Source organism: Semicossyphus pulcher, unplaced genomic scaffold (genome assembly GCF_022749685.1).
Source record: "Semicossyphus pulcher isolate SPU_LCO1_2020_fin unplaced genomic scaffold, fSemPul1.0.p SCAF_28, whole genome shotgun sequence".
NCBI lineage: Eukaryota > Metazoa > Chordata > Actinopteri > Labriformes > Labridae > Semicossyphus > Semicossyphus pulcher.
The window spans coordinates 216,126-242,241 of record NW_027211702.1 but is presented as its reverse complement, the minus strand read 5'-3'; the positions used below and the strand labels follow the sequence as shown (position 1 = coordinate 242,241).

At 38.3% G+C, this 26,116-nt stretch overlaps 1 protein-coding gene across 3 annotated transcripts in view; it reads right to left on the bottom strand.

Annotated features, from left to right (window-relative positions):
* The window catches only part of cntfr (ciliary neurotrophic factor receptor), a 220,682-nt gene that overhangs the window by 90,182 nt on the left and 104,384 nt on the right, over nucleotides 1-26,116 (bottom strand). For all 3 annotated transcript variants that reach the window (XM_069677259.1, XM_069677260.1, XM_069677258.1), the window contains one exon: nucleotides 5,388-5,621. In XM_069677259.1, coding sequence (XP_069533360.1) covers nucleotides 5,388-5,621 — 234 coding nt within the window. The remainder of the gene's footprint in view (nucleotides 1-5,387; nucleotides 5,622-26,116) is intronic.

The window sequence follows — 26,116 nt, the reverse complement described above, 5'->3', positions numbered from 1 at the left end:
GTAAATAAAATGTATGGCTGCATGTCCGCAAAGGGCTTCCGTACTTTTCTTTTTTTTATTCTTTAATTACATTTTATTTTAAATTTGTTTTGTTCATGGTGATAAACCAAAGAAAGAATCAAAACTATTAACATATTTACATTTATCTTCACAAAAAGAGAATGTTAATGTATCACTACAACCAAAACTCATAGTAATAAATTGCGAGTGTGGTAATCTCATGTCTGTCAGTATGACTTGCAAGCTTACCATAAGGCCTCTATAACAGCTGACAACAATAGTTGATTTTGTTTGAAAGTTTGTAAAACATGTCCTAACTCTGTGCCATAACTTACATGTTAAGTCATGTGTCCTGCAGGCTGACTGTGTGACAGGTCACCAGGGTGACTGGCTGGATATATGACCCACTGCAGTTGATGTTGTGTTAGCTGGGAGGGTGAATAACTGGATGGGTCCAGAACATCATGTGTGATGCTATAAATTGCTTAGCTGACGGCCATTGAAGACAGAAACAGATAGAAGAATGGACAAAGCCAGAAAAGGGTAGGACAGCAATAACTTACACGTTGTGACAGCAGAAACTGGATGTTGTATTTCAAGAGCTTTTGAATTTTATGATGTCTTGCTTATTCAATTGCGATGAACTTTTCATAGTATTTCATCTTTCTTTATCCATCTGTCACTTTCTATATCTCTGCCACAGAGCATCACAGATTTTTAAATATAGTGTTTGAAGATGTCAGTGATTATTCAGGTGTTGGAGTATGCAAGTAAGTTTCTGTGTGAATGTGCATGTCCTAATGAAATTGATAGGCACCTTTTTATTTTTTTTTAAGATTATTTTTCTGGCTTTTTTGCCTTTGTTATATAGGACAGCTGAAGAGAGACAGGAAATGTGGGGAGTAGAGGGTGGGGGGTGACATGCACCCAATGACCGGGAGTCGAACCTGCGATCAGTGCGTCGAGGACTGTGGCCTCTGTATATGGGGCGCCTGCTCTACTGACTGAGCTAAAACAGCGCCCTAGGCACCTTTTTTTTAAACACATATGGCAATAACTTCTATTTGTAGGTCTTGTGTAGTTTTTGCTTTATTATACATTTGTATGTTTCCATAATTACAAATGGACTGTGAACATGTGCAGCTACATGCAGCCATGAAAAACCACAAAGAACAGGGATAACAGCAGCACTAAACATTGACATAAAAATACATGTCAACACACAAACACACATGACTGTGGTCAGTTGGGCTGACATTATGTTGACACGATTCTGGAAAAAGATCACAAAGCTCCATGAAATTGGTGTGAAGGTGGAGCAAGCACACATACACAAAGACAGCTTTGGGGTCAAAGTTTCACATCCAGTGTTCTTACTGTAGTGTAAACCAGTGTAAACACACAGCCAATAGATGCTGCCACAAAGTACAAACCAAAACACAGGAACCCAGACAGATTTGGGGAAGGGGGAAGAATGGAGGATATATAGAGAAAATTTTGAGAGAGTGAGACATAATGATGACAGAGACAGAGAGGCAGAAAAGAAAGACAAAGGAAAATAAAAATAAAAGATAAGTGAGATGAGAGATGATTACAAAGTTTGAGGAGAAACAAGACAAAGAGTGAAGGAGAACATTTTAAAAAGGCATAGACAGATGGCTCTGGGCTGTTCTCCTGATAACACTTCTATCTGTGTAAAACATAACAAGCCCCTGGTGTAAGTAATAAACACTACATAAAATCAAACTATCATCACGATGCTAATCAGAACAAGTGTAGCCTGTCATGCTGTCATTATCACTGTATTATGAAAGTTAACACAATGAAAATGCAGGGGAAAAAAGAAGACAAAGAACAAACAAGGGATGTACAGAAATAACAGGTTACAGTGGGGTAGTGATAGCACATACTAAACAGAAGCAGACTGAAAAATGACAATAACAAAATGAGTAACAGACAGAAGCGCTTTTAACAGATAGATCCCATAACAGTTTTGCAAAGACAAGTCATAAAGCCACTTTGAGTTTTTTTACACTAAGATAAATAGCAGTAGCATATTACAGCTCCAGTGTGCGATTTTAGATAGCATGCCCGTATTTTGGAAACAAAGGAGGCAATGTGCAACGTATATGCAACATGTCAAACACATCGGGTGGTGACATTGCTAATGATGAGTGAATTCAAAGTTGGACTGCTTTTACTGCCTGTAAGCATTTTGGAAGGAAATCTGCATCATATATAACATGATGCAACATGTGTATCTGTTTTTGAAATCCCTTGTTGTTGTGTCACACACATCTCATTAAAGGGTCCCATGTTCTGTCTTGCTAACTCCCCCATTTACACAGACATCGATTTGGCTCTGCTAATACCTGAAAACAATGTCCCTCAATTCTGTGTTATTATGTTTTATACACAATGGCCAGGAGGATATAACAGCACCATTTCCCCCATGAACAGGCCGTGTAAAAGAGGCTACAGAGACAAAGAGAAAAATTATGATAGTATAAGTTTCTGTAGTTTGAAAGGCGGAATTAAAGTCAATGTTTCCCCAGTGTGTGCCTTGTGTCATAAAATCACCAACTGCTATCCAGGTAATTATATTCGCAACCAGGCAAAACCACAAAGGTATTGTTCTCACAAACATGTAATTGACCCCAAAAGAACAGTAACACAATGAAACTCTCTTTCTCTCTGTCTCTCTCTCTCCTTCATACACACACTCAAACTATTTCAGACCACCAAAGTGTCGTTATGATAGAGAGAATTACCATTGGCGGAAAAAAAACACACACACATGCACAAGCTTGCACACAGACATGCGTTCTATACATCACTTCATCTCTTTCTGTCTCTGTCTCTCTCACGCGCACACACACACACACATATTCTGGCGTGTTCGTACATTACATCATTCACCCTAGTGACATAATCTACGATAACATAAAACTGTGATTAATGCAGTATTATTTCAGCATTGAGTAATTCATCATTGGCGATATGATTAACCTAACTGTCACACTCCCATACAGTCTCATTCATCAAACATTTGCATGGAAATGTTACGTTTAACATCAACCTGAAATACAATCTTGATGGGTGGTGCCTTTGGCTTTCTATTGGTTATGTTGACAAGTGGGCAGCTGAGGCTCAGTGGTAGAGTCAAAGTGTCCTTGGGCAAGACACTGAACCCCAAATTGCTCCCGGTTACATAGCCAATGTGATAACTGATTGACAGTTGGGCACTTTACGTAGCATCCTCTGCCATCAGTGTATGAATGTGTGTGTGAATGGGTGAATGTGACATGTAGTGTAAAAGCAGCTTTGAGTGGTCGTAAAGACTAGAAAAGTGCTATATAAGTACAGTCCATTCACCATTTACAGTCCAAGTGGATGGAACCATGCAGGAGTAGTTTCTTGTTAAGCTGATATCCTGACCAATGTCACTACACGTCTTTGCTTTGGGATTCTCATCATTTGTAAATGCTGTATATCAGATTTTTAGTAAACCCATTAACTGTGGGGACATTTTGACTTATTTTTCTCGGATTTAGACCTGAGGTGAAAAGAAGAAAACTGCTAGTAGCTCACATTTTTGATGTCAGAGAGTGATTCTACAGCAGTGTCTCAAACTGCCACTTTTGGCTCTGTTTTGAAGGGGCCTGCCATGACTGATGCCAAAGAGTTATCTAATTTCACCTGCTAGCGTGCTAGCAGCTGCAGTTTGACTGCTGTGGAAATTTAATTTTCTATGTGGTCTGTCACTGATACTACCAACATGAATGGAATGAGACAGAATTACTAATATGGGAGTAAATGCTGGCCAGTAAAGATAATGCTAAATATAATCCTTGTTTTGTTTCTGCTACAATAAGGGAACATTAAATCACTGTTTACTAGAAAAACATAATTTTCTTCAACATGTCGTTTAACAATTCAATACAAAGACAGCCATTGATCATGAAGCATTATTTGTATTCATACAGACAAACTGAAGGAGAAAGGAGGACGTTTTGAAGCAGATTAGAAGAGGCAGTTCTCACAATAATTCTCAGGTTTATATGGAGTTACTAAAAACACATTCATTGCCTTAGATGAATCAAATCTTGCTTGCTTGACTACACAGGGTTGAACCACAGACCAGAATATTGCTAACATTTTTTCAAGTTGTAATGGAAGTAGTAATTCTTGTCTGTGATTTATTGGTGTGGCATTCACTTGATGCAACAACTAATCATGAAACATGAAGTATGAAATGAATAATATCCAAGGGAAAACCTTTAAAAAATGAAAAAAACAAGTTCTCTCCCTGAGTACTTTGCTAATTTTGTTAAGTGTGCGGTTCAAAAAGTTAATCCACACATGAATAAAGATGTTTAACTCTAGCCTAATACCAAATTTAACAAAGGTGTTTTTATTCCAATTATCTGCAAAGGTACTTGTCATTTCAAGTCTTTTCCTATCTCATCACCATTATTGTGCACAGGCCAAGTGTATAAAACATTCAGAATAATGGATCTCAAGGGAGGCTTTCGCCAACTCACAGGCCACTGTGACATGTCGTTAAATTCACACTCATTTAGCTTTGTATGATTATTAAAATGTAGAGCCGTAACTACAAAATGACCAAGTTTCTTTTTTTACAACTGGCAACGAGTCCTTCAGTAAGTAACCTTAACATTCAAAGTTTTATATTTGTATGTAAAATTTAAATCAAACAGTCCTTCAAATATAACAACCAACTATTAAATTATAATATCTGATTGGCTAGAGCAGGGGGTTATATCATAACCGTTTTATATTCATATCTATAATAATATAATATAATAACTTCATATTAAAATGTCAATAAGATTACTGTGAAAGCAAAAGTATGCAAAAAAAAGCCACACCAAATGTAAACGAACATGCTCAGTATATATAAATATTTATAGCACCTGCCTCTTCAGTTGAGGCAGTGGCAATGAAAAGTGTCAATATTAGGTTGTATGAAAAATTGTTTATATATTGTTTAGCGCCATGCCCTTAAAAGTGAAAGCAACTCTGTGTATGCCAGCCATAGCAGAGACATAACATAAATATGAGAATTGCATTTCCATATCCTTGAAGTAACCTCAATTAATTACAAGTCATGTTTTGTGTTTCTCTACATTGTTTTTGGCTTTCTTTTTGCACATGCATACAAGCTAAAACCCATCAAATTTCTCATTATTAATACATTTGTTCGGTCCCTTCTGGAGATGTAATTGCATCGTGGTCATTTCTAGTCTGTGTTTTTCCTTTCAGTCTTTACTGCTGAAATGACCCAGTTTCCCCTTTGGGATGATTAAAGATTCATCATGTCTTATTTGAAGTAATATTCGGCGGGCAATTGTCTGGCTACTTACTGCCGATGTGGAGGTAGATGGTGTCACGTCTCTCTCCGTGCGGGTTCTGAAAGCAGCTGTAGAGTCCGTTGTGGCCCAGGTCCACATCGTTCAGCATCAATCTGGGACCCTCTAGATGGTGCTGGGCCTTTACATCTGTCCCGTTCACCTTCCATGACACTGATGCGTTATTGTCCAGGGAGCCGCACTGCATGGTGACATCACTGCCCATTCGCTCATACTGGTTTCTAGCAACTGGAGACAGACAGAGGCAAAGATTAAGTGTTATAGATTTCTACAAGCTCAACAAGTAATATATCTGTGGTTAATTTATTGCCCTCTGTGCATACTGGCTCTTAGCAACTGGAAGCAGTCAAAAGCAAAGTCGTTATATTCATATCAGCATATCCAAACAAAAGATTAATTGTGGATACACATTCATTATAAGGCATACTGGTCCCTAGTAACAAGACAGACAGAAGCAGTTTTAGAATATATATGGAGAAATGTATTTTAGAATATTTTGCCTCATAGTTTTCCAATCATATTTTAGGTAAATTATTACTGTTCACTGAAGCAGGTTGCTCACCCACTGATCATGCAGCTAGTGATAAAAGGGAGAGCTGATCTGTTTCTGTTCATAAAAAGTCCAGATTTTTCTTTTCTTCAGAGTAAGTAGTTTGATAACAATGGCAAAATAAAATAAAACTTTGTTTCATACAGTGAGCTCGATTTGGTTTCATGCAAACCGAGGGGAGAGGCACTGGAGGAAAATTGAGGGGTTTTTTTAATCCTTCTATCAGTGACCTCACTACTGACAACAACACCAGCTTTTGTCCATGGCAACAGAAAAGTTGTAGAGGCCATGACCCAGGGGACACAGGGGTATATGTAAGCTTAATGGGAGTTTTTGCCATGGTTTTATACCCTGCCCTGTTTGCAAGTCCCACAGGCCCTGTCATGGCCACATGGAGTGAAGACCTCAGATTAACACTTAAACACTGAGGATCAACTGCAAAACAAGGAACAACAATAAAATATTGATTCCCATCTCAGGAAAAGTCCTCATCTATGAAGAAAAGAAAAATCAGTGCCCCCATTGGCCTGGGATCAACTGCTGTCAAGTTCCTTGTCTTGATGTGACATCTCTCTCCCTGTCTTTCCCTTTGTCTGTGTCTCCTCCCTCCTTTCTTTCTCACTACAAAGCCTCATTTTGCTGTTTTTCACATGAGCTTGCTTCTTTCTCTCTGTCTCCTTAGACATGCGTTTTAATGCAGCTGATACAGATGTCAACCTAGTGTTTCATGTATATTTCATGTCCCATACCAGAGCCATCTATATTAAATAAGACAAGATCTCTCGCCCCATTAACCTGACAGTTTGTTCTCTCTGTCTGTCGTTCAGCTGCCTCATCCTCCCCAGCCCTTTCTCTCCTTTCTCTCTGTTCTCTGTCTCATTCAGAACCACCTCTCTTTTTTTGGTGTCATCACTAACTAATCTTTCCTTCTGTCCATCCTAGTTATCACCATGCTTCTTCTCCCAATTTCCCTGAGTCCAAATAATGTTGTGCATATGCATGTTTGTGGTAAGAAATGCCACTTTCCTTTGATCTCTCTGAACGGATGTGACTTTATTTGCATAAAAAATTATTTCCATCTTAGCAAAAAACATGCAGTTGACTTTGATGTTAGCTTTGATGATGATTCTGGTGCCCTTGTGATTCATGTGACAAATAATTGTAAAAAGGAGAGGACAAGACATGAGATACTTTTTTGCAGTATGCTCACTATTGTCAATCAATAAACATTCATGCAGGGTTTCTGAAAAAATCATACTCTTACAGGATGATTCTATTATACTATTTTGTCAAAGTGAAGCATTACATAATTGAAAACCTTAATAACTTAGAAAGTGTAATTCTTTGATAGCCTTAAGATGGGATTTAAGTAGAGGAGTGAAATGGTCGTCCGACTCATGTCATCACAAAGAGTATTCATCTCTGATGTGGAGTATGCCCCCTAGAATATTTTGCTTGAACTTTTTCAGGTTTTTCCATTGAATGTCGTTGAGAGTCTCAACACAGCACTCATTCTTTGACCCCCTCGCTTGCCCCCGTCTGCTTCCACATCCCATCCTTCTTATCTTCTCACGTTACATCACTCTTTCCCCTACCTCTGTCCTTTCCTATAGCCATTCATCACTGTAGCCTTTGCTCCTTGTCCCTTTCTCTGAATTTCATTTCTGTCTTATAGCTCTTCTGCCCCCCCCTGCCTTTTCTCTCTTCTAGTTTTTCTTCTACCTCTCTCCCTCTGTGCTTCATTTCTCTCTCTCCTTATGGTCTGCTACTTTAAAAACTAGACACACTGACATCAGGTATTTAAGAAGCATTTCCTTTAATTATTAGATATATTTTGAGGATTTACAAATTTACAAATGTTTAATGTAGACTAAGGACCCGATCAGACAGAACGCGTTTTAGCAGTTTTGGGCGCACTGTGTGCCTCGCGTTTTTGAGGAAACGCTCTGAGCAGTTTAAAAACTTAAACTCAAAGCAGAAAAGCGCCTGATGTCATTGCCGTTTTTTCAAATTGTCCAACTGTCCAATCAGATGAATGTAGAGGCGGGCCTTCTGTCAGTTTACAATATGGTTAGTTTAATGACAGCTACTGATTCGGAGGTTGCCTTAAGAACAGTAGGGCCCTAAGTGCAGTTAAAGCTAACTCTTTTTGATTCTGATTAGTTTAAATAGATAAGACTTTTTTTTTCTTTTTGCCATCAACTTCAGAGTGGAGATAGCTCTGTCCTTTGCAACAAAAGCAGCAAAACAACAGGTAAAATAGTGAGTCCCTGTTTCTTGTGTCATTACCAAAGAAAATAAGTGTTCTTATTGGATGACAGATAAGACAAGATAATTCTTTATTGATCCCCAGAGGGGAAATTTGGGTGTTGCAGCAGCACAAAGAAGCAGCAAGAAGGTAAATACAAATATAAATAAGAATAGATAAAACAAATCAAATAAAAAAAGATGTATGTACAACTGATATACAAAAGTGACATAAGTGATCTAAAGTAACATGTAAAGGATAAAGTGACATGTTTAGTTAATAGCAGCAGCATTTTAGCAATATGAAATAATACAGTATGACATGAGGTATAAGGGTAAATATATAGTAGGTGTCCATTAAAAATAAGCAATACATGTGGAACTGTCATTATAGCCACAATATTGCTGTATAATAAAGTGCACAAACTAAAAATGTGAATCTGACCATAATTTAAACTCACCACATGTCCTGGTATAAGAGTTTGCGTCATCCTTGACTATTATTTTCATTAATCACTCATGTAAATATTATTCTGAACTTTCCTGATGGTACAACAATCCCATGTCCAAGTCCAAAGACAACAATGCATTAGTTTGTCTCTCAATATTTAATTACACTTTGAGGCACTAAGCCCAAGCGCGATTATTTCCAGTGAAAATGTAAACCTTGGAGAACAGATCACATTTACACACTTTCATTTTCAACAATAAGATAAGTTATTTTCTGAGAAACAGCTGTAGTTTGTTTACTAAGCACTACTGCACAAGGAATTAGAAAAAAGTGCATTTGTTAGAGACTCTTCAACTGTGGATTGATTCGATGTGTGCACTGATGTGTTTTTAATAGTATTTGGACAACAATGGAGCTCTATGGCACAGAGGAGTGAGATTTTTCAGGCTTCAGCTGCACAGAAAATACTTGTAAGAAGAATCAATCCATTGTTAGTTTTGGTCTTTTCATAGTATTTGCTGTCAGTAAGAAAAAAAAAAGAATATCCCCAACCACATCATTTAACTCATCATTTAACTTAAAGATTTGTATTGAATCAAAATCAACATGCGATGATGTCAGTGTGTCCATTAAGGTTCAGATAGGTGGCTCATGTGTGACGGCACATTCAGGTACTGTCTCAGCTGCAGTATCATTTGCTGCTACTATTGTGTATCCTTCTGTGACTGTCTCTCCGTGTTGGTGTTTTCCTTATCTCGTTCTCCTTGTATATCTCTCTGCTCACCTTTATCACCACCCTCTCCATCAACTTCTACCCCTCTCACCTTGAAACTACTCCCTTTGAATTCTACTGAAGCTGCAGCATTCATCGCTGGTATATCACTGATCATAAGTATTCTGCACACATGACATGCATAATACACCTTATAGTAACAGTGGAAACCTAAGCAGATACACTTATGAGTACACTCATGTACTCACTTACACATGCTCCCTCTCTACTCTGCATAATGTCCTCATGCCTCATCACCATACAGACAAGCAGGCCTAATAACCATAATGACATTCAGCTCAAGTGCTATTGATCTCTTGGTAATAGACAGTGTTCTAACACTACTTACAACGCCCTGTTATTCCCTACCAAATACGAATGAAAAGCATCAATGTCCTTCATAAAGCTTTCCTTTAACTATTTTTGCAAACTAAAAGGGCCCCTAATGAATAAACAGTGTGACCCTCCTAGAGGCAAATCAGATAAGAAAGTAATTTTAAAATGTAGGGTTTTGTGCACTGTGATAAAGAAGAGGTCAAGTGATTTACACCAGAGATAACACAATTAAAAATAGAAGGCATGACTAAATTGAGAAAACACGAGACCCCTGCCCCTGAAGGGGATTTTTTGTTTCAAGTAAGTCTGAGAAACTGTTTTTCAGTATGAATATAAAGACATTTATGAGTAATTTCATATTCATATGTTGTGGTTAAGAATATAAGGGAGTCTGGTGGACTATGCAAAAGCAGTTGATTTAATGTTAAAAGTTACTTGCAAAAAACCAACTTGTTTTTTGCCATTCCAGGAAAATTTCACATTTTATTCCTAGTAGGATTATGCAGGGCACTGAGGGTATTGTAGTTCTTATGCAGCAATGTGATGTTTTTCCCAGACCAGAACCATTAAGAGCAAACATAAAGTCGTGCTCTGAGGTCAGTGGGGCAAAGACCTGCAGGACATTACAAGCAAACATCTTTGTCCAGAGGCTATTTAAAGAATCGTGAACATCCACACAATCCCACGGGTAATGAACTGTGGATGTTTATAAAACTGACATCAGTGATGAGCAACAAACTTGGAACAAAACACACATGCCCCTGCACAAAAGTTGCAGAAACACAAACAAACGCATGGGGATAAACGTTAAAAAGTATGTTTTACAATAAATGTACATAGATGTGCATTGAATGACAAGCAAGCTTACACAGAAATACTCTCTCTCCCTCTCTCACACACATACACACACACGCACTCACAAACATTAAAAATATGCATTAATAGACAATGTTATTCAGTGCACATGAAAAACTGAGAACAGAAAAAGCGAAAGAGAAACAAGCATAGAATTAAAGGAATGAGAGAAACAGTTGAAACTGAAGATTGAAAACAAAAACAGACTGTTATAAGTAGCAGAAATGGAGACTGAGAGAATTAGTGGTGTGATTCATAAATTTCATAAATTCATGTCTTCATCCTTTGCACTGTGATTAACCGTAAGTCAACCAAAAAGATCAATTAATGCCAAATTAACCATTAGCTAAGTGTCAGAGTGGATATATGTGAGAACAAGTGGCCCCATTGTTTGACTAACTGATTAAACACTGCTAGAATTACTTGTACAAACATTCACTGCCATTGGGAAGGACACTGTTTTACCTTTCCACTGCAGCATAATCAAACGTCTATTAATTAAGTGAATACATTGTCTTAGCTAAAAGCTTACTATACTGAAGGATAAGCTTTAAATACTTTGATACTGTACCTGATATATATCAATATCAGACAGATAGAGAGACTTACAGATACCATCAACAATACAACATATAATATGCTGTATTAATGTGTATCATTTCACCTCGTCATCTGGATTCCTGCATCCATGCCATCTTGATATCAAGGACCACATTGTGAACAAAAATCTCTTGGATTTTATTGATTCGTGTTTAGTTTGGGTGGGTTTAACGTCCTGCTCCTCCAAATGTCAAATACACAGAGCAAAGCTTTAACCTTAGAGGTATGAGATCAGAAACCCATAATAGAAATGGCCTTATGGATTGTTTTGAAAGAAACTGACAAATTATATTGTGAAGTAAATAGATCTGAAAACACATATTTGAATATCTGAATACACATATACCTCTGTTTCACAACAAGCACAACCTCCAGAAAAAAGAGCAATAGTGATCCAACAAAGATATAATTTTAACGTTGAGTTATGCCAACTTTATGAGTGACTTTCACTGACAATAATCTACGTCCAAGTTGTGACTTTTTTTAAATGCTGAAAGGAACAATATTTACAATTATGTGCTATTATTGCAGAAAGCTCAGTTTAAAATTATCTTAGTAGAGAAGCTGCAGACTACAAAATGGGATGATCTGCACTGGCGACATCAAAATGTTGGAATAGCTAAACAGACATTCACAGAGACAGAGACATGTATATGCTGAGATAAAACATGCAACCAGACAATCCATAAAGCAACACACACATACGCTCACACCTACAGACTTTCTTGACAAAATTAGAATACAGTTGAGTTCTGATTGTGGAAGGCTAGCAGTGTGTGCATGCATGCTTTCCATTTGCAGAATATCCACCTCTGACATGTCTGATAGTGTGGCTCTATCATTATGCATCTATGAGTCCTCTTGTCTGTGCATGCATGCATGTGTGTCTTTTTAGTGTGAGTAACCAGCTCTAAATTATGATCTTACTGCACAACACAGCGCAAGATGAAATTCTTCAGCGGTAGCATTCTGATTTACAATCTCAAAGTGTTTCACTTCCTTTGTTCATGTGTCTGTGACAGTGCATGTGTGTATGTTTGACAATGTGCTGTTCTTCATGTGTTTTGTAGCCTTTCCCTTGGATTCACTGGCATGTAGATGTCAGACTGTGTCACCTTCCATCTGGGCTGCGACTCGGTAGCACATTTATCAGTGAATCACATTTGTATGCCTAGGGGGAACTGTGCCTTTTGAAAGTCCAACTGTAAAATATCAGATTTGCTGACACACAGAGAAAGAGCTTGGGAGACTTATCAGTTTTGGTCTAGAAGATCAAATTTTTTCACTTGGTGGCCTCTCGTGCTGATGTTGCCTGGGCAACATATACTGATAGAGAGAAATACCATGCACACAGCTGGTCAGGGATTGGTAGAGCCGTGATTATACATTTTACTTTCTGGTTATAGATACTTGTTTTTACGAAGTAGGGTTGTGAATTTGGCTTAACTTCGGTCCTGACCCAGTGCTTTTAAAAACCTCGAGTGAAAATCAAGTGTTTAACCTTGTAAACATCTCCATATGGTGTTTTCCATGTGCTACAAGACATATCAGGGATATCAGGGAACAAATTAGCAGGTTTGAGACGTCACAAACCTAAGGAGCCAATCCCATTAATGGACGGGGACGAGCCAGCAGTAACTGTCATCCTAATTTTTGCCAACTCACTACTGACTACTAACATTAAAATTACTACAAAATTTCAAGCTAGCTAATTTTCAACAAGTTGTGACTAAACGATGGCAGAGACATGTTTTTTTTTTGGCTGTAATTTACAAAAGGAGAAACTAGTATATAGTGGGCGGGGACTATGCAGATTGGGGAATATTTAATGAGGGAGAAGGAGGAGATGTCTTGGGAAGATTTTTAGAAGGTAATTAAACATATTTTGCAGAAAAAACATATCAGACACAATTTATTATTTCAAGCAGAGCATTTTATGTGTCTTAAAACATGACTGGAGCTGCTCTTTAAGAGGTTTTACAAGTTATTCTTTGAGCTTTCATGTTTTTATCAACAAATTATCCATCCCATAAAATTTCAAACAAAGGGGAAATTTAAGTCATATTTGTTTTTTTAAATCATAATATTATTAAACGCTTGGTATGTTAGATCATTTGTATTTTCAGCTGAGGAGCTGTAATTAGTGGGTGATACTTATACAAACAGTAGGGAAACATTTAGAAGTGATGCAGCTAGGTAAAAGTTCAGATACATTCTAAATGTCTTTATTTAGGCAGCATGGGTAGACTAAGCAAAAGAAACAAATTATTTATGGGATCACACATGGATTATTCACGTCTGATTGGACTGTTGCTCTGGGCCTCGGATCCTCCACTTCTCCAGCTTTGGCCTTCACTTGTCTTTTCATTGCCTTGTTTGTACAGACACTCAGTGATCAGATTCATGTCCACAATTACCACAATAAGCCATCCATATTTATTTTTTCATTGCAAATAAGGTTCACAAGCTCACAAGCTCAGAATGTTATTTTTTGAATTTGAATAGTAAAGCTACGGAGCTGAATAATAAAATAATACTGGCAAAGGCAGAAGGTTAGACTTTAATGATGTAGTTAAAAATGTCAACCAGAGAGAGCAAAGTAATGAACAGAGCTGAATTTTTGCTGCTTTTTCTTGCTGAGATCACTATGGTTTATATGTTACATTTACTTATTATGGACTAGTGGTTGGTTTCTGTGAAATTGAAATGGGGATTTTTCTATATTTACTGACATTTTAGAGACTAAAGGATTAATCAGTTTAATAAGAAATAACAGAGATAAATGAAATTATCACGTTACATTTTTGTGCACTGAACACATGACTCTCACATTATAGAGCTATTCCAGTCTTTTATTCCTGCTGGTTTGGATCATAGTTGTTTGCACATATTTGGGTCGACTGATGATAATTCACACAGGTACCTTTTTTTTCCCCCTTGTTTTATAATATATTTATTTTCACAGCCAGATAGACTTTTCTTGCCTCAGTCAGCATTTGGCAGAGCTGGTTAGGCTCCTCAGATGTTTCTGTGAGGTACGACACAGTAAAATACTAAATCCCTGCAGTGATTTATAAGACAGCGATCCGATTAACTGCAGTATGACATAATAAGCATCGCCATAAACTGCTGCTGGCGTTTACACGGTTGTGCACATATTAATACACTGATACAGAAGCTCTGTAGATCTGGGTTTGCATGAAATATAGGCTCACATGGACATTCATTCAGGCCACACAGGCGCCAAAAAACAAACTGTGATAGAAGTATGCACGAACATACACACTTTTGCACCCACGCACACACTCTCTCACACATACACTTCCTCTGCAAACATCTTGGAATTAAGTTATCACTTTATCCTCTCCTGTCTCTCTTTCCCACAGAGAGATTAACATTCACTCTCTCTCTGCGTTTGCCTCTCCTTTCATGTGAGCACTGAGGCAGCTGCAGCTGTGTAAGTGTTTGTATGTGTGTGTGTGTGTGTGTGTGTGTGTGTGTGTGTGTGTGTGTGTGTGTTTGTGTGTGTTTTCTGTGCATGTGTGTGCATGAGTCAGGGCACCAACGCTCAAATAAATCAACTTCCTGTTTCCTGCCATCTTATCGTGGCCCCACCGCACATGTAGATGTACAGTGTTGCGTGTATGTGTTGGTGTGTCAGTCTGATCATTTCCCTCATCATCTGGCTTGCGGAAGCCACCAGAGAAGACAGAAAGATTTGCAGGCGACGAGGTTAATTGATACTTCACATTTTAGATGTCTATGTTCCGGGAGGAACATGGAGGCAAGAAAAATAAGAGGGAGTGTAAAAGGAGAGGAAGAAGAGAAGAAAAAGAGAGATGGAGTGGAAAGATGAAGAGGAGGGAGTAGTTGGAGGAAAGGGGGACAGCGCAGGAGGGAGAAAGAATTGTTGAGACAGAGTAGAGCAGTTCATATTTTACAAGCCTGGATTAGAGAGGTCATGAAATGAGGAACTGAAGAAGGATTCCTGAGAGTCAGCTATGGAGGGAAGGAGTGAAAAGGAGTGGGACAGCTGGATAACACTGCTTTGATCAGAAACATCTGTAGGTTTCTCGGCAGAGGGAGAAAAACAGCAAGTAGTGGGAGACAAATGAATGCATCCTGCTTTATCTGTTTGTCTGGACAGGTTTCATCCTGACTTGTTATCTATGCCTGGTTCTTTAGTTTGTTCTAATTCAGCTTGAATTCATTCTTAAAGGTGGATACTTATGGGTTTGAATGTATTCACTTCAACTCCAAAAGAGATTTATTGTATTTTTCTGATTATGGTTTTATTATTTTTGGGGGGGGGTTCAGTTTCACCAAGATTTAACCATTGGACACACAATAAGATGTTTTCTGTTTTCTGATACAAGAGGACACGGTTGATGACAGTTACACGACAAAAAAAGACAATTTTCCATGCTACACTGATTACCCAAAAAGGCTTCAGGAAATAGAAAGTGAAGAGAAAATGGCTATACACAAATGAGCTGCTAAGTATGCCCCTCTTATTGCTAAAAAAAATACATGAAGAACAAAAACAGAGCAAATGTTATTTTTAAAACCTAATTTCCACTTGGAAAGTGATATTATCATTATTTATCTAAAATATAAACTGATCTTTTGCTTCCTTTTAAAATCAAAACCAAGTACAATGAGGCCTGCATGCAGTATGCATTATGGAGTACAGCACTTGTGTATTGCTGCTGACCTTTTCCTAAATTACACCGTAGGTTTTTAAATTGATTTCCCATCCAGGCTTCAGCGGGTTTTTTATTCCTTCCACTATGTTATGAGCAGAAAACTTGCAGAGACTTGAGTCATGCCTGACATTGGTAATCCATCATGGTGAGCATCGCATACCCATGATTTTTATCACATCAGCAAAGAAGTAAACTAAACGTCTAATTTACATTTTGTTGACCCATCGTGACGTCTGTGATGTTGTCTCTGAGCAGACTGGCTGTCTCAGCTCACAGCAGAATGTAATTGTTTGGTTTTGGAAGAGATGCAAAAGCCAAGGCATTCACAGTGTTGAGATATAATTGAATATCCCAACCCATATTATGTTGGTGTATTTCCGAAGTGAAATAGATATGTAAATATGATCTTTAGAGGAAAGAAAAGTTACCAAGAAAAAACGAAATGATATGAGGTGCGCTATCAGTGGTAACAGGGTCGCACTCGAAAAAGGGGATGAGATTGTTTTAATCTGCTTTAATAATGAACTGTGTATCCAATAAATATGTTTCCTGACTCCTCATGGCAAGACTGTATAATGAAGATAATCACACATAAGCCGGCAGAAACCTCCCTCGCAGTCCTAATCTTATTGTTTAATAACATTGCTAACATCCCCCTAAGCCTTCCCAGAGAGCCAAACTCTGAAGGTCAGTGCTAATACCGGGCCGCTCATTTAGAAAACCAAATGGGGGGATACAGAGAGAGATGAAACAGTGAAAGTAAAAGATAAAGAGAAGTAGAAATTATAAGGAGATAGGGACACCAATCGAGGGAATAGAGAGAAATAACAAGGGAGCAACAAAGGGCAAAAGGAAAGAGTGAAAGGCAAATTAGAAGGGTCATGGAGGAAGTTAACAAGGGAATCAGACAAAGTATGAAGTGATAAGTGGGTAAAACAGGCGATAGAGGAAGGATGGGTTTCAGAGGATGAGAGGAGAGGAGAGGGAGGGATAGAGAAATGGCCCCCCTAATTAATGGACTGTAATATATGACAATATTCCTGGGTTCCAAGATAATATCAGCAAAAATTACAGCCTTCATCACGGGCACACTGTGCAAATATACCGTGACCTTGAAAGAGGCTGTGAAGCGGCAAGCAAATTTGAAAAACTTGACAGGAACTAAACGTGTCCTTTTTGCGATAAAAAGTTATGATAGCTGCAATTATGAAAGAGGTTGATGAAAGCGTTGAGGCTAGCATCACTATGGCACAAAATCCAGGCCAGCTAAATGTGCTCTTTAAGTGCTGTCATTTGGCTTGCCAAGTTGAATTAACACACTAATGGCAGCTATTTGTATTTATTTTAAACTAAAGTGGATATTATTTTTTAAGTAGTTCATGACAGTTTAATGAGGAAGAAACATTACTTTGGTTTCATCTAGGTAGTGGATCGAGGGTGACCATTAGTTTGTCTGTTTTGTCACTTTGAAATAGCTTTATCTTTTCCAACCCTTAAAACAGTCACATAATTTGTCTTCAGTTTGGATCAGCTATTTTATTTAATGTAATTTCATAGTTTGTGTAAAAGCATTGGTAAAAAATAATTTAAATACACAACCACCCCAAACAATTAAGTAAATGAACTGACTACTCTGCCATCAAGCAAGACGGATGACGTGAAATTCAGGAAAAAGGAAGGAATTTGGGATATTGGATGGGAGTCTGATTTAATTTTTTTCATCATTCCAGGTTTTGTCCCTTTTTTAAACCACCAATGTTTTACCTACTACTACACTGCTGATTGAATTAAAAAGTACCTTTTGTGTATGTCATAAAACAGCACATCTTTACATGTGGAAAGCAATTAAGTGATTTCTGCCCTGCTGCTGAACTCCAATGAGCAGTAGCTGCCACGAGCCATCAATCACCCGACACTTGGAGCAGCAATCAGCCAGCTCCGCCAAGCTGTTGCTGCGGCAGCTAAATGGAGCGCAGGCACAACTCCACCGCACAACAGTGGAGCTTCCAGCATTATTTTCATTGTTATTTGAGTCAGCGATCAAAGAACCACCATTCCAAGTGGGACTCGAGGCTATTTCCCTGTCACCGCAGAGGTTCAGAGAAATTCAAGAATGATTTTTCCATGGCCGTGTGCTTCCAGTGTCGGCTGTGTGACTGTTTTCCAAGTACTGGTTGGTAGCAAGGGACCTGCACATGAGTAGCTCTGAAGCTGCAATCAATCATGTGTGACTGTGGAAATGTAAGTCACACACAGACGGTAAACACAGTACATGCACACCAATGTGCACAGTCACAGACACACACAAACATAAACACGCACAAACCCCTACATGCTTAGATGTGTGCATGTCCACCTGCTTTCCTTGTTTCTTGATCCAACAAATGTGCACTCAGACACACAACAAGCAAGGTATGATGGGAAAAGAACTGCTGTCAGGTTCAGCAGCTGCAAAACACACCGTCGCATCTGTAATCCAAGCAGCCGAGAATGCACAGATTACAAAGCCCTCTCCCGAGCATTAGCTGGTATAAAGGGCTGAAAAAAAGGTGTTAGACAAATAACTAGCCCAGCGGTGCACGCACAGAGATTTATTTGAACTGAAGCAGAGCCTGCAGGGTTGTTGCTTTGTCCTTGATGCTAAAGTTTACTTACAGTTTCACGCTTGTCATTTGTCAGAGGAAGAGTAATGATACTGAGCACAACAGTTGCTGCGATAAAAATCATTATCAGCAAGTAATCCTTCCTGACAAGCTACCCTCTCTTTCCAGTAGCCCTCATGCATACTTCAAAGAGAGACCTGACACACAGAAAAGAGTCCCCTTTAAACTGTGAGTAAGAGCTCAAAGGAATGAAGGTTAATTAATGCAGTTGTTTATAATGATGATTAGGAATGATGACTATAACTATAGCAATCATAAGATCAAAGTCAGACCCCTAAACAATATAAAAAGAGCATTTTGTTTTTCTTATTAGATCAATTGTGAAAATCAGAACACAGTTTGATAGAAATGGAATGATTATGAAACATATGTCTGTGGGTGAGCATGTGTATGTGTGTGTGCGTTCCTGTGTGTATTTCAGAAAGAATCTCTCCAGCAGAAAAGAAAGCAACACTAAGCCGTAGACATACACAGCCCACACGCACAATATGGAGAAAGAGACGTCTATGAAAATTTAGTAGCTGTGTGTATATCTCTCAATGTATGTAGTGTGTCCAAGTATGCAATAACTCATGTAATAAGTTTATAGACTCTTACTCAGTGTGCAAATCTGTAGAAAACAAAGCTTTTTGTCGGAATATATGTTCTGCAGACATGCATGCATGTGCAAAAATGTGCAGCAATATCCCTTTGTCCAAAAGAACATGCATGACCTCATGCAGACATGCTTTAACAGCAATGCATGAAGAATACATACCTGCAGAGGTTTTCAGTAAAAAGGCTATTTGTCTGCTTTTACCTCAGTCCAGATGGCTTTGGATCAATGCAACTAATCTCCTTATTGGAATAGGGAATTAGAGACTAACAACCCAGCATACACTTGGTGCTCCTTTCCTGTTTAATGCAAAACATTTGCATCTTATTCTCCTTACCAAGATATATGAGAATTAATTAAAATAGGTTCCCTGATGCACTAAATATAAACTGTATAGAAGCTAGCCAGCAGCTTCGGTGAAACAGTGGAGAACAGATGGTCAATAACAAGCGGAAAGAACCGGCCAGGGTAGACACAGCCAGAATCAATAAACTTCTACCTTAATGTACAAAAGTCCGTTGTTTTTTCTTTCTTTCTTTATTCCTTTCTTTCTTTTTCTCTAAGGCAGGTGGTCTGATACTGAATATGGGTCACTGCCACTGGACGTCTGTGCTACTGTCTTTGTTTGATCTGTTATATGTAAGAGTTGAAAGAGCAGGGACACATTATCTCCACCATCATCATCATTGTCATCATTGTAATTACTGGCTCAGCAGAGCAAATATATACACACGTTAAAAGATCTCTTTCTCAAATTAACCTTAATTTGCGTCCTCACTGTCTCTCTCGCAAAATTGTAGCCACAGGCAGGTCAGCCCTTTTGCCGCAGACTGAAGCCACAAAAATGCAAAATGTCAGAGCTGTAACAACAGGGCAACCAAATGGGATAAATTAAGAGGCTTTGTTGGTGCTTAAAAGGAATGTCAAAACACATGTTAAAAATGAGTCTGTGAAGTGAGGGCTTTTGAGTGAGAGAGAGAGAGAGAGAGAGAGAGAGAGAGAGAGAGAGAGAGAGACAGAGAGAGAAGGAAAATAGAGTAAAAGGAAAGAAAACGGTAAGTTGCCAAGAAGTCAAATGGAAATGCACATATCTGTGCACTTCTATAAATGTCACAGTATGGATGTTTCTTATTTATTATTGCTAACTTGATCACTTTATTTTGAAAGTCTAATCCTACAGTACATTGTCTTATTTTAAAGCATAGGGCCCCTGGCCAAACGGCTGTATTTAACGACACTCATCGATTAGCCCGCATACATTTAAAGACACTTACTATATGTGGACACTTAAAGAAATAGAAAACATATACACGCACACACACACACCTACACACACACATAAAGGTTTGTTATATGTCCCACTGCTCCAGCAATAAGACTGTCTGAAGGCTAGCTATAATGACATCCAGGTATGTTTGCTCTTCATTTTACATGGCTCATCGCAGCTCCAAAACAGGGTATCAGCACATGGGAGTGTCCGCATCTCTGTGTCTGTGTGTGTGCGTGTGCTTCATGTGTACTGTATACACACAAAGATCACTATGTCCATGTGCACATGTGTTTGGCAGTGTATACTTGTAAGCTGCTTTGTCCATGTGTGTATACAACTATATTTGTGTGTTGTGTCCATTGTGTGAAAGCTCATGTACTTTAATCAAATTTTCATTAGTTTATCCATGTGCATGCGTGTTTGTGTGTGTGTGTGTGGGGGGGGGGGGCTTGAGCACACATGACGTTGCACATGCATAGACAGATACTCTCCCTGGCTTGTTGACATTCCAGTAGCATGGCCTCTCCGTCTGCTCCAAGCTCTCCTCTCATTCAAAACAGACCTCCCCTCTCTCTCTCTCTCTCTCTCTCTCTCTCCCTCTCTCTCTCTCTCACACACACACACACACACACACATATTTTTTAGACCCTATTGTACCTGCTATCTTCTTGTGATTGTTGAGTTCACCCTTAAATAAAGCGGGAGCAGAATATGTACTGCACTGTGGCACAACATTAACTGTTACTATTGGCATATTGATTTGAAAAATTAAAACTTATCTCTCACACTCTAAGCTGAAACATCACATCAAAGCTTCAGAGTTCCTGTGCAGGTTTGTTCACTTTTACTCTGTACTTCACCCTGCAGTTGTCCCTGTGACTCACAAGCTCGCAGGCTTGCCTCAGGTAACATTACTTAAAAATCCTCGTTTCCGACTTAGTAACACCACTTGAGATGGCCTAAATATAAAACATGAGCATAATGACATTCCACTGAGAATCTATATGTCTTCTTGTTATGATCTTATCCCTTGCTGAAATCTCTGTAGCCTGGCCTCTATGTTGCTGTTTGTACATAAAGCAGCATTTTTTTGCACATGCATTTAAATCTGCAAACAAACCCTATCGTCATGGGTTCAAGTGTCTGGCTACTAAAAGTGAATCCACTCCTGCAAACCAATCAGTATTCAGCATTTTCTGAGGATGACGATAGGCTTAAGATAAAATAAGAATGTCTTTTTGGATAATCCAAATACATGAATAAGTAGATATAACAAAGAAAAAATGTCACATTGCAGATTTGCAGGTGGCCTTTGGGAAATACGTTCCATACAACATTTTTTATTTGGCTATTTCAGCTGCTCAGAAGCCCTGGCATGCATGTTCGAAAGGCACACTGTATCTTAATATTGAAGGCATGAGCACACATGTCTTGAACCTGTAGCTGAAGACAGGAGTATTTGAGTCTCCTGTGCTTGTTGAATGAAGGGGTATTCAACGTTTCCATTCTCTTTACCTTTTCTGCTACAGGTGGGAATGCTCTTGATGAAAGTTGGAATGAGAGTAATGAGAAAAAAAATGGAAAAAACTAATCTGTCATTTTAAAATACAAGACAATCACAAGTAGAATTCCTGTTTCACACTGAAGAATTGTTATGTCCACTGAAATATTTATTAAAATTAGTTGTAACTGCCAAATGCCTGTGGAAATGATGTTTTACATTTAACTCAATAAGATGACAGGCCACAACCACGACCTAGATTAAAGATACGTTTGGCTGAAGAAAATAAGCCTTTAAAGCTATAAATAATAAGAGACAGGTGTGACATGTGTGGAACAGTATGTGATATAATTGCGGCAGCGGGTTTGATGATTAAAACCACAGCGGCCAAAGAAAGCTTTTTTTTCCTGCTGTTTAGAATTTTACAGACATTGTTTGTACATGAATGTACGAGCTGCTGTTTGTGCACTAATTGCTCCAAAGTGGTTATCGTTCTAAGCAGACAAAAGCTCTTACCTGTTGTGTAAACTGTATGTGTTCTGTTTGCAGTTAAGTGGGGCAGTTAGCTTCGAGGATGGGATGAGTCAGATGAGTCCCACAAAGATAATAGAGCACTGAGTCAAGAAATTACATGTCAGCACTGTTGCTTCTAAATGTCAATGTATCCATATGAAAGCTGTGATTCACTGTCATAGCTGCTATTGTATCTTCTCCATTATTAAATTTCAGGTGGATGTGAGAGTGTGTAAAAGTCAGGGATTAAACCTGGGACCTCCTCATGAAGACCTCATGACCTTCTCAAAGAAATGAATATAGTGTAAGAGAGGGAAAGAAAAGCATGAAGGATGTGGGAAAGGGGAAAGAAGATGTACTGCATGACAATACGTGGGAGAGGGGAGAGAAGGCAGAAGCATTTCATGGCTGGATTTGCACATGAAAAGGCTGAAATTGTCACCTAATATGGCAAGAAACTCAGCAAAAAAAAGATATCAATTGAGAATCATAGTGGACAAGATGAAAGGTAAAACCCCATACACTTGCTAAAAATGGCTAACAAAAAATCCCTTTGCATCTCATAATAAAATGTATAAAAGAAAATAATAAAAAATAATAGTTCCAATTCCACTTTGTATTCATAAATGTAAGTAAAACAGAAAACCTTTTCTGGGAGCACACGTTATTTTCTGATAACCACACAGCACGGATAGAAAGGTAACTACAGTAGTTTAACCTCCCCCCCTAATCGGAGCACTTGCATATTGTTTTCTCTAAGGATCACAAAGATACAGTGGTGACAGCAACAACTGCATGGAATACAAAAAAAAACAAAATAAAACACATGCAGCTTGAAATATATTTATTAAAATTGTATTTTTATCACGCAGTGCAGATGTTGGGAAAACAAATGGGTGATCAGACAAAGTCCAGTGCAGACAAACAGCATCAGACAGTGGGCAGACTGACAAAAAGAGAAAATCAATATGAAAGAGTTAAGCTGGAGCCACTGTAATACTGGTCTATGTCCTCTGTGTGTCCAGGTTTGCAACTAAGCTTTTAATGCCAAAGACAATCTTTGTCTCTCTCCTGCCATACACCCAGTCAAACTAATTCATGCACACATAACTCTGGTACATATTCTACTGAAAAACACAAAGACCTTAGCAAAGATTAACAATGAAATTGCAGCCACCATGTGATAACATTGTTATAATATTCTATGGTGCATTATGTTTTCAGCAGGAATAAGCAGGAATGCTGAACAATCCCTGGTTCAAGGTTCTAATATGTGAGGTTTTACTACCTGTTTTGTTTAGTCGCATACTGAGTGCTTCTATTTTACGCACTACTGGAATAAAAGAAGCATCTGAATATCTCCCCTTTGGCTCTGGGTAATTCATTTTGCAACATGTTATAGGCTGAACAATTCATTTACAATGACAATTATCATTAAAGCCACACATCTGCCCTCATAAATGCACACACACCTTAATCAATCACTATCACCCACATACACACAGACACTACTTTAAACTGTACACAAACACAGGCAGATGCACACACTTGATTTCAGGTACATCAGTACTAAGTCTTCAAATTAATATGATGCTACATGTCCTCTCTACCATCATGAATGTTTTGGGTTCACTTTGGGTCATAGTGTGTGCGTGTTGTTGTGAGAGTGCACTACACGAAGAAACATTGGATTTTACAAATGCTGGCCAGCAGTGATAAGAAACCTAAATCCCCTACACATTCTCACATGGATAACCAAGGCTATAGGCTGCATCATAAAAAGTGCAGCTTCCATTGAAGGACACTGATAGAGCATGAAGAAGCATTGGAATAAGGGCGAGGGAGAAGGGGAAGGTTTTTCTTCCTTTTTATTTTTTACAACCTTGAAATGAAAATTTACTTTGCTAAATCAAGATGTGACACAATTTTGCTTAAAGTATATCAAGGCCTCAATCATTTCTGCTCACTCAGTTACCCGGTTAAACATGTTTCATCAAAAGTTTGTGAGTTGAGTGTGCTGTTCCTTCATAGTATGCATGTTTGACTACATAAGATACAGCATTCTGTGGATGTGTCTTGGTATTAGTTAAAATCTTACAGGGGCACTCTGAGCAGAGTCAAAAAGAGGATTAAAACAATAGCAGGGACTGAGATATGCAGAGGGAAATTGTGCAAAATTGTGTCCTTCTCTTCTGGTACTCATAGAAACACAAATATACTCTTGTTCGAAAATAAAAAAACACCTTTGCAGGTTGTGTGAGTGATGAAACTGCCCTGCCACAATTCATCAATGTGCATGTACCAAGTGCTTGACATGTTTTTTTTTTTCTTCAGTGTGTGTTTGCATGCGTGGAGAACAGAGGTACAGAGAACTTCAACCAGAAGGTTAATGTTACCTCCACTAGATAACCTGTACACTACGTGTATGTGTGTGTGTGTAAAGTGCTGTGATAAATATGGTGTGTTATTGAGCTGACAAATCAGACTGCATGTTATCCTATCGTAGAAATAAACCAGGCACACATTGGACAGGCAAGATTGTGTGCCAGTTTTAAATTTGATGTTGCACTAAAATGTTACATGGTTGCTGTTTGGATTCTCTTTTCTTTTAGTATTTTTCACTCTTGTCTTCCTAATAATGTTGTTATTCTGATCTTGAATATAGTGTCAGGATTCATTCTCTTAAATTCCACATAGCTTAAAAAACTTGAACATTTTTGACAGTGCATTAGTGCCATTACCTGACTTACTAATGAAAGCTTTTTGATACTTAACTAGAAGAAAATAAACTTATTTTCTCGACAACAGCTGGTCTTTTTAAAAGTGAAGCAAACACTTCTCAATTGCTGAATTTACCAAACACAAACATTACTTATTTGAAAACCTATTTTTTACGTATTTTACTTGTTATCTTTCTTTGTGAGTATTGAAGTAATTGCTCAGTAACTGATTAACACTAAAGTTTGACTGCGCTGACACTGTACTAATGTACACACATTTGCCTTTGGTGACAAATTCTTGGCACTTTATCTGAAGCTGATGTCACCCAGTTGCTGGTGTTGAAATGACATAGGTTGTCATAATCCAGTGGCTGGTCACCAAGACTATGACAGGACATTACACTGCATAATAGGCTGTAAATCCTGGTGGATTATGCAATGCAGTATCCCAAGGCAGAACCTCAGCTGCATGTCTGACAATGACAGAGCAGGCTGGGCTTCTGTGTCTTCCTGCAGGGTACGTGGTTATTGTACAGAGCCTGCCTGTTATCTATTAATAATGGAACAATCTCCCAAACCATTAGGCCATGCTGCCACTTCTAAAAACTGAAGGCAAAAACACTCAATGAAAACTCAGCGACCACTTTCATGTTCAGATGTCATTATGTGTTTGAAGAGGTAAACAACTTCTGCTGAATGAGCTTTCATTTTGAAAATTGAAATGATTAAACATGTGACAAAACAACCAATTTAAGTGCCACTCTTTGCCTTAATGGATATCATGCAAGTTAATACTATTAGTTTGATTGGGAGTTGCTCATAAATCAATCACAGAAAAAATGTTTGAACAAAACATTCCAAGTGCATTGAAGGACAGCAACTAAAAATGTTTCTGATTTACTGCTGGATTGACCTCCAAAGACTACAAATTCATAGACTCGGTC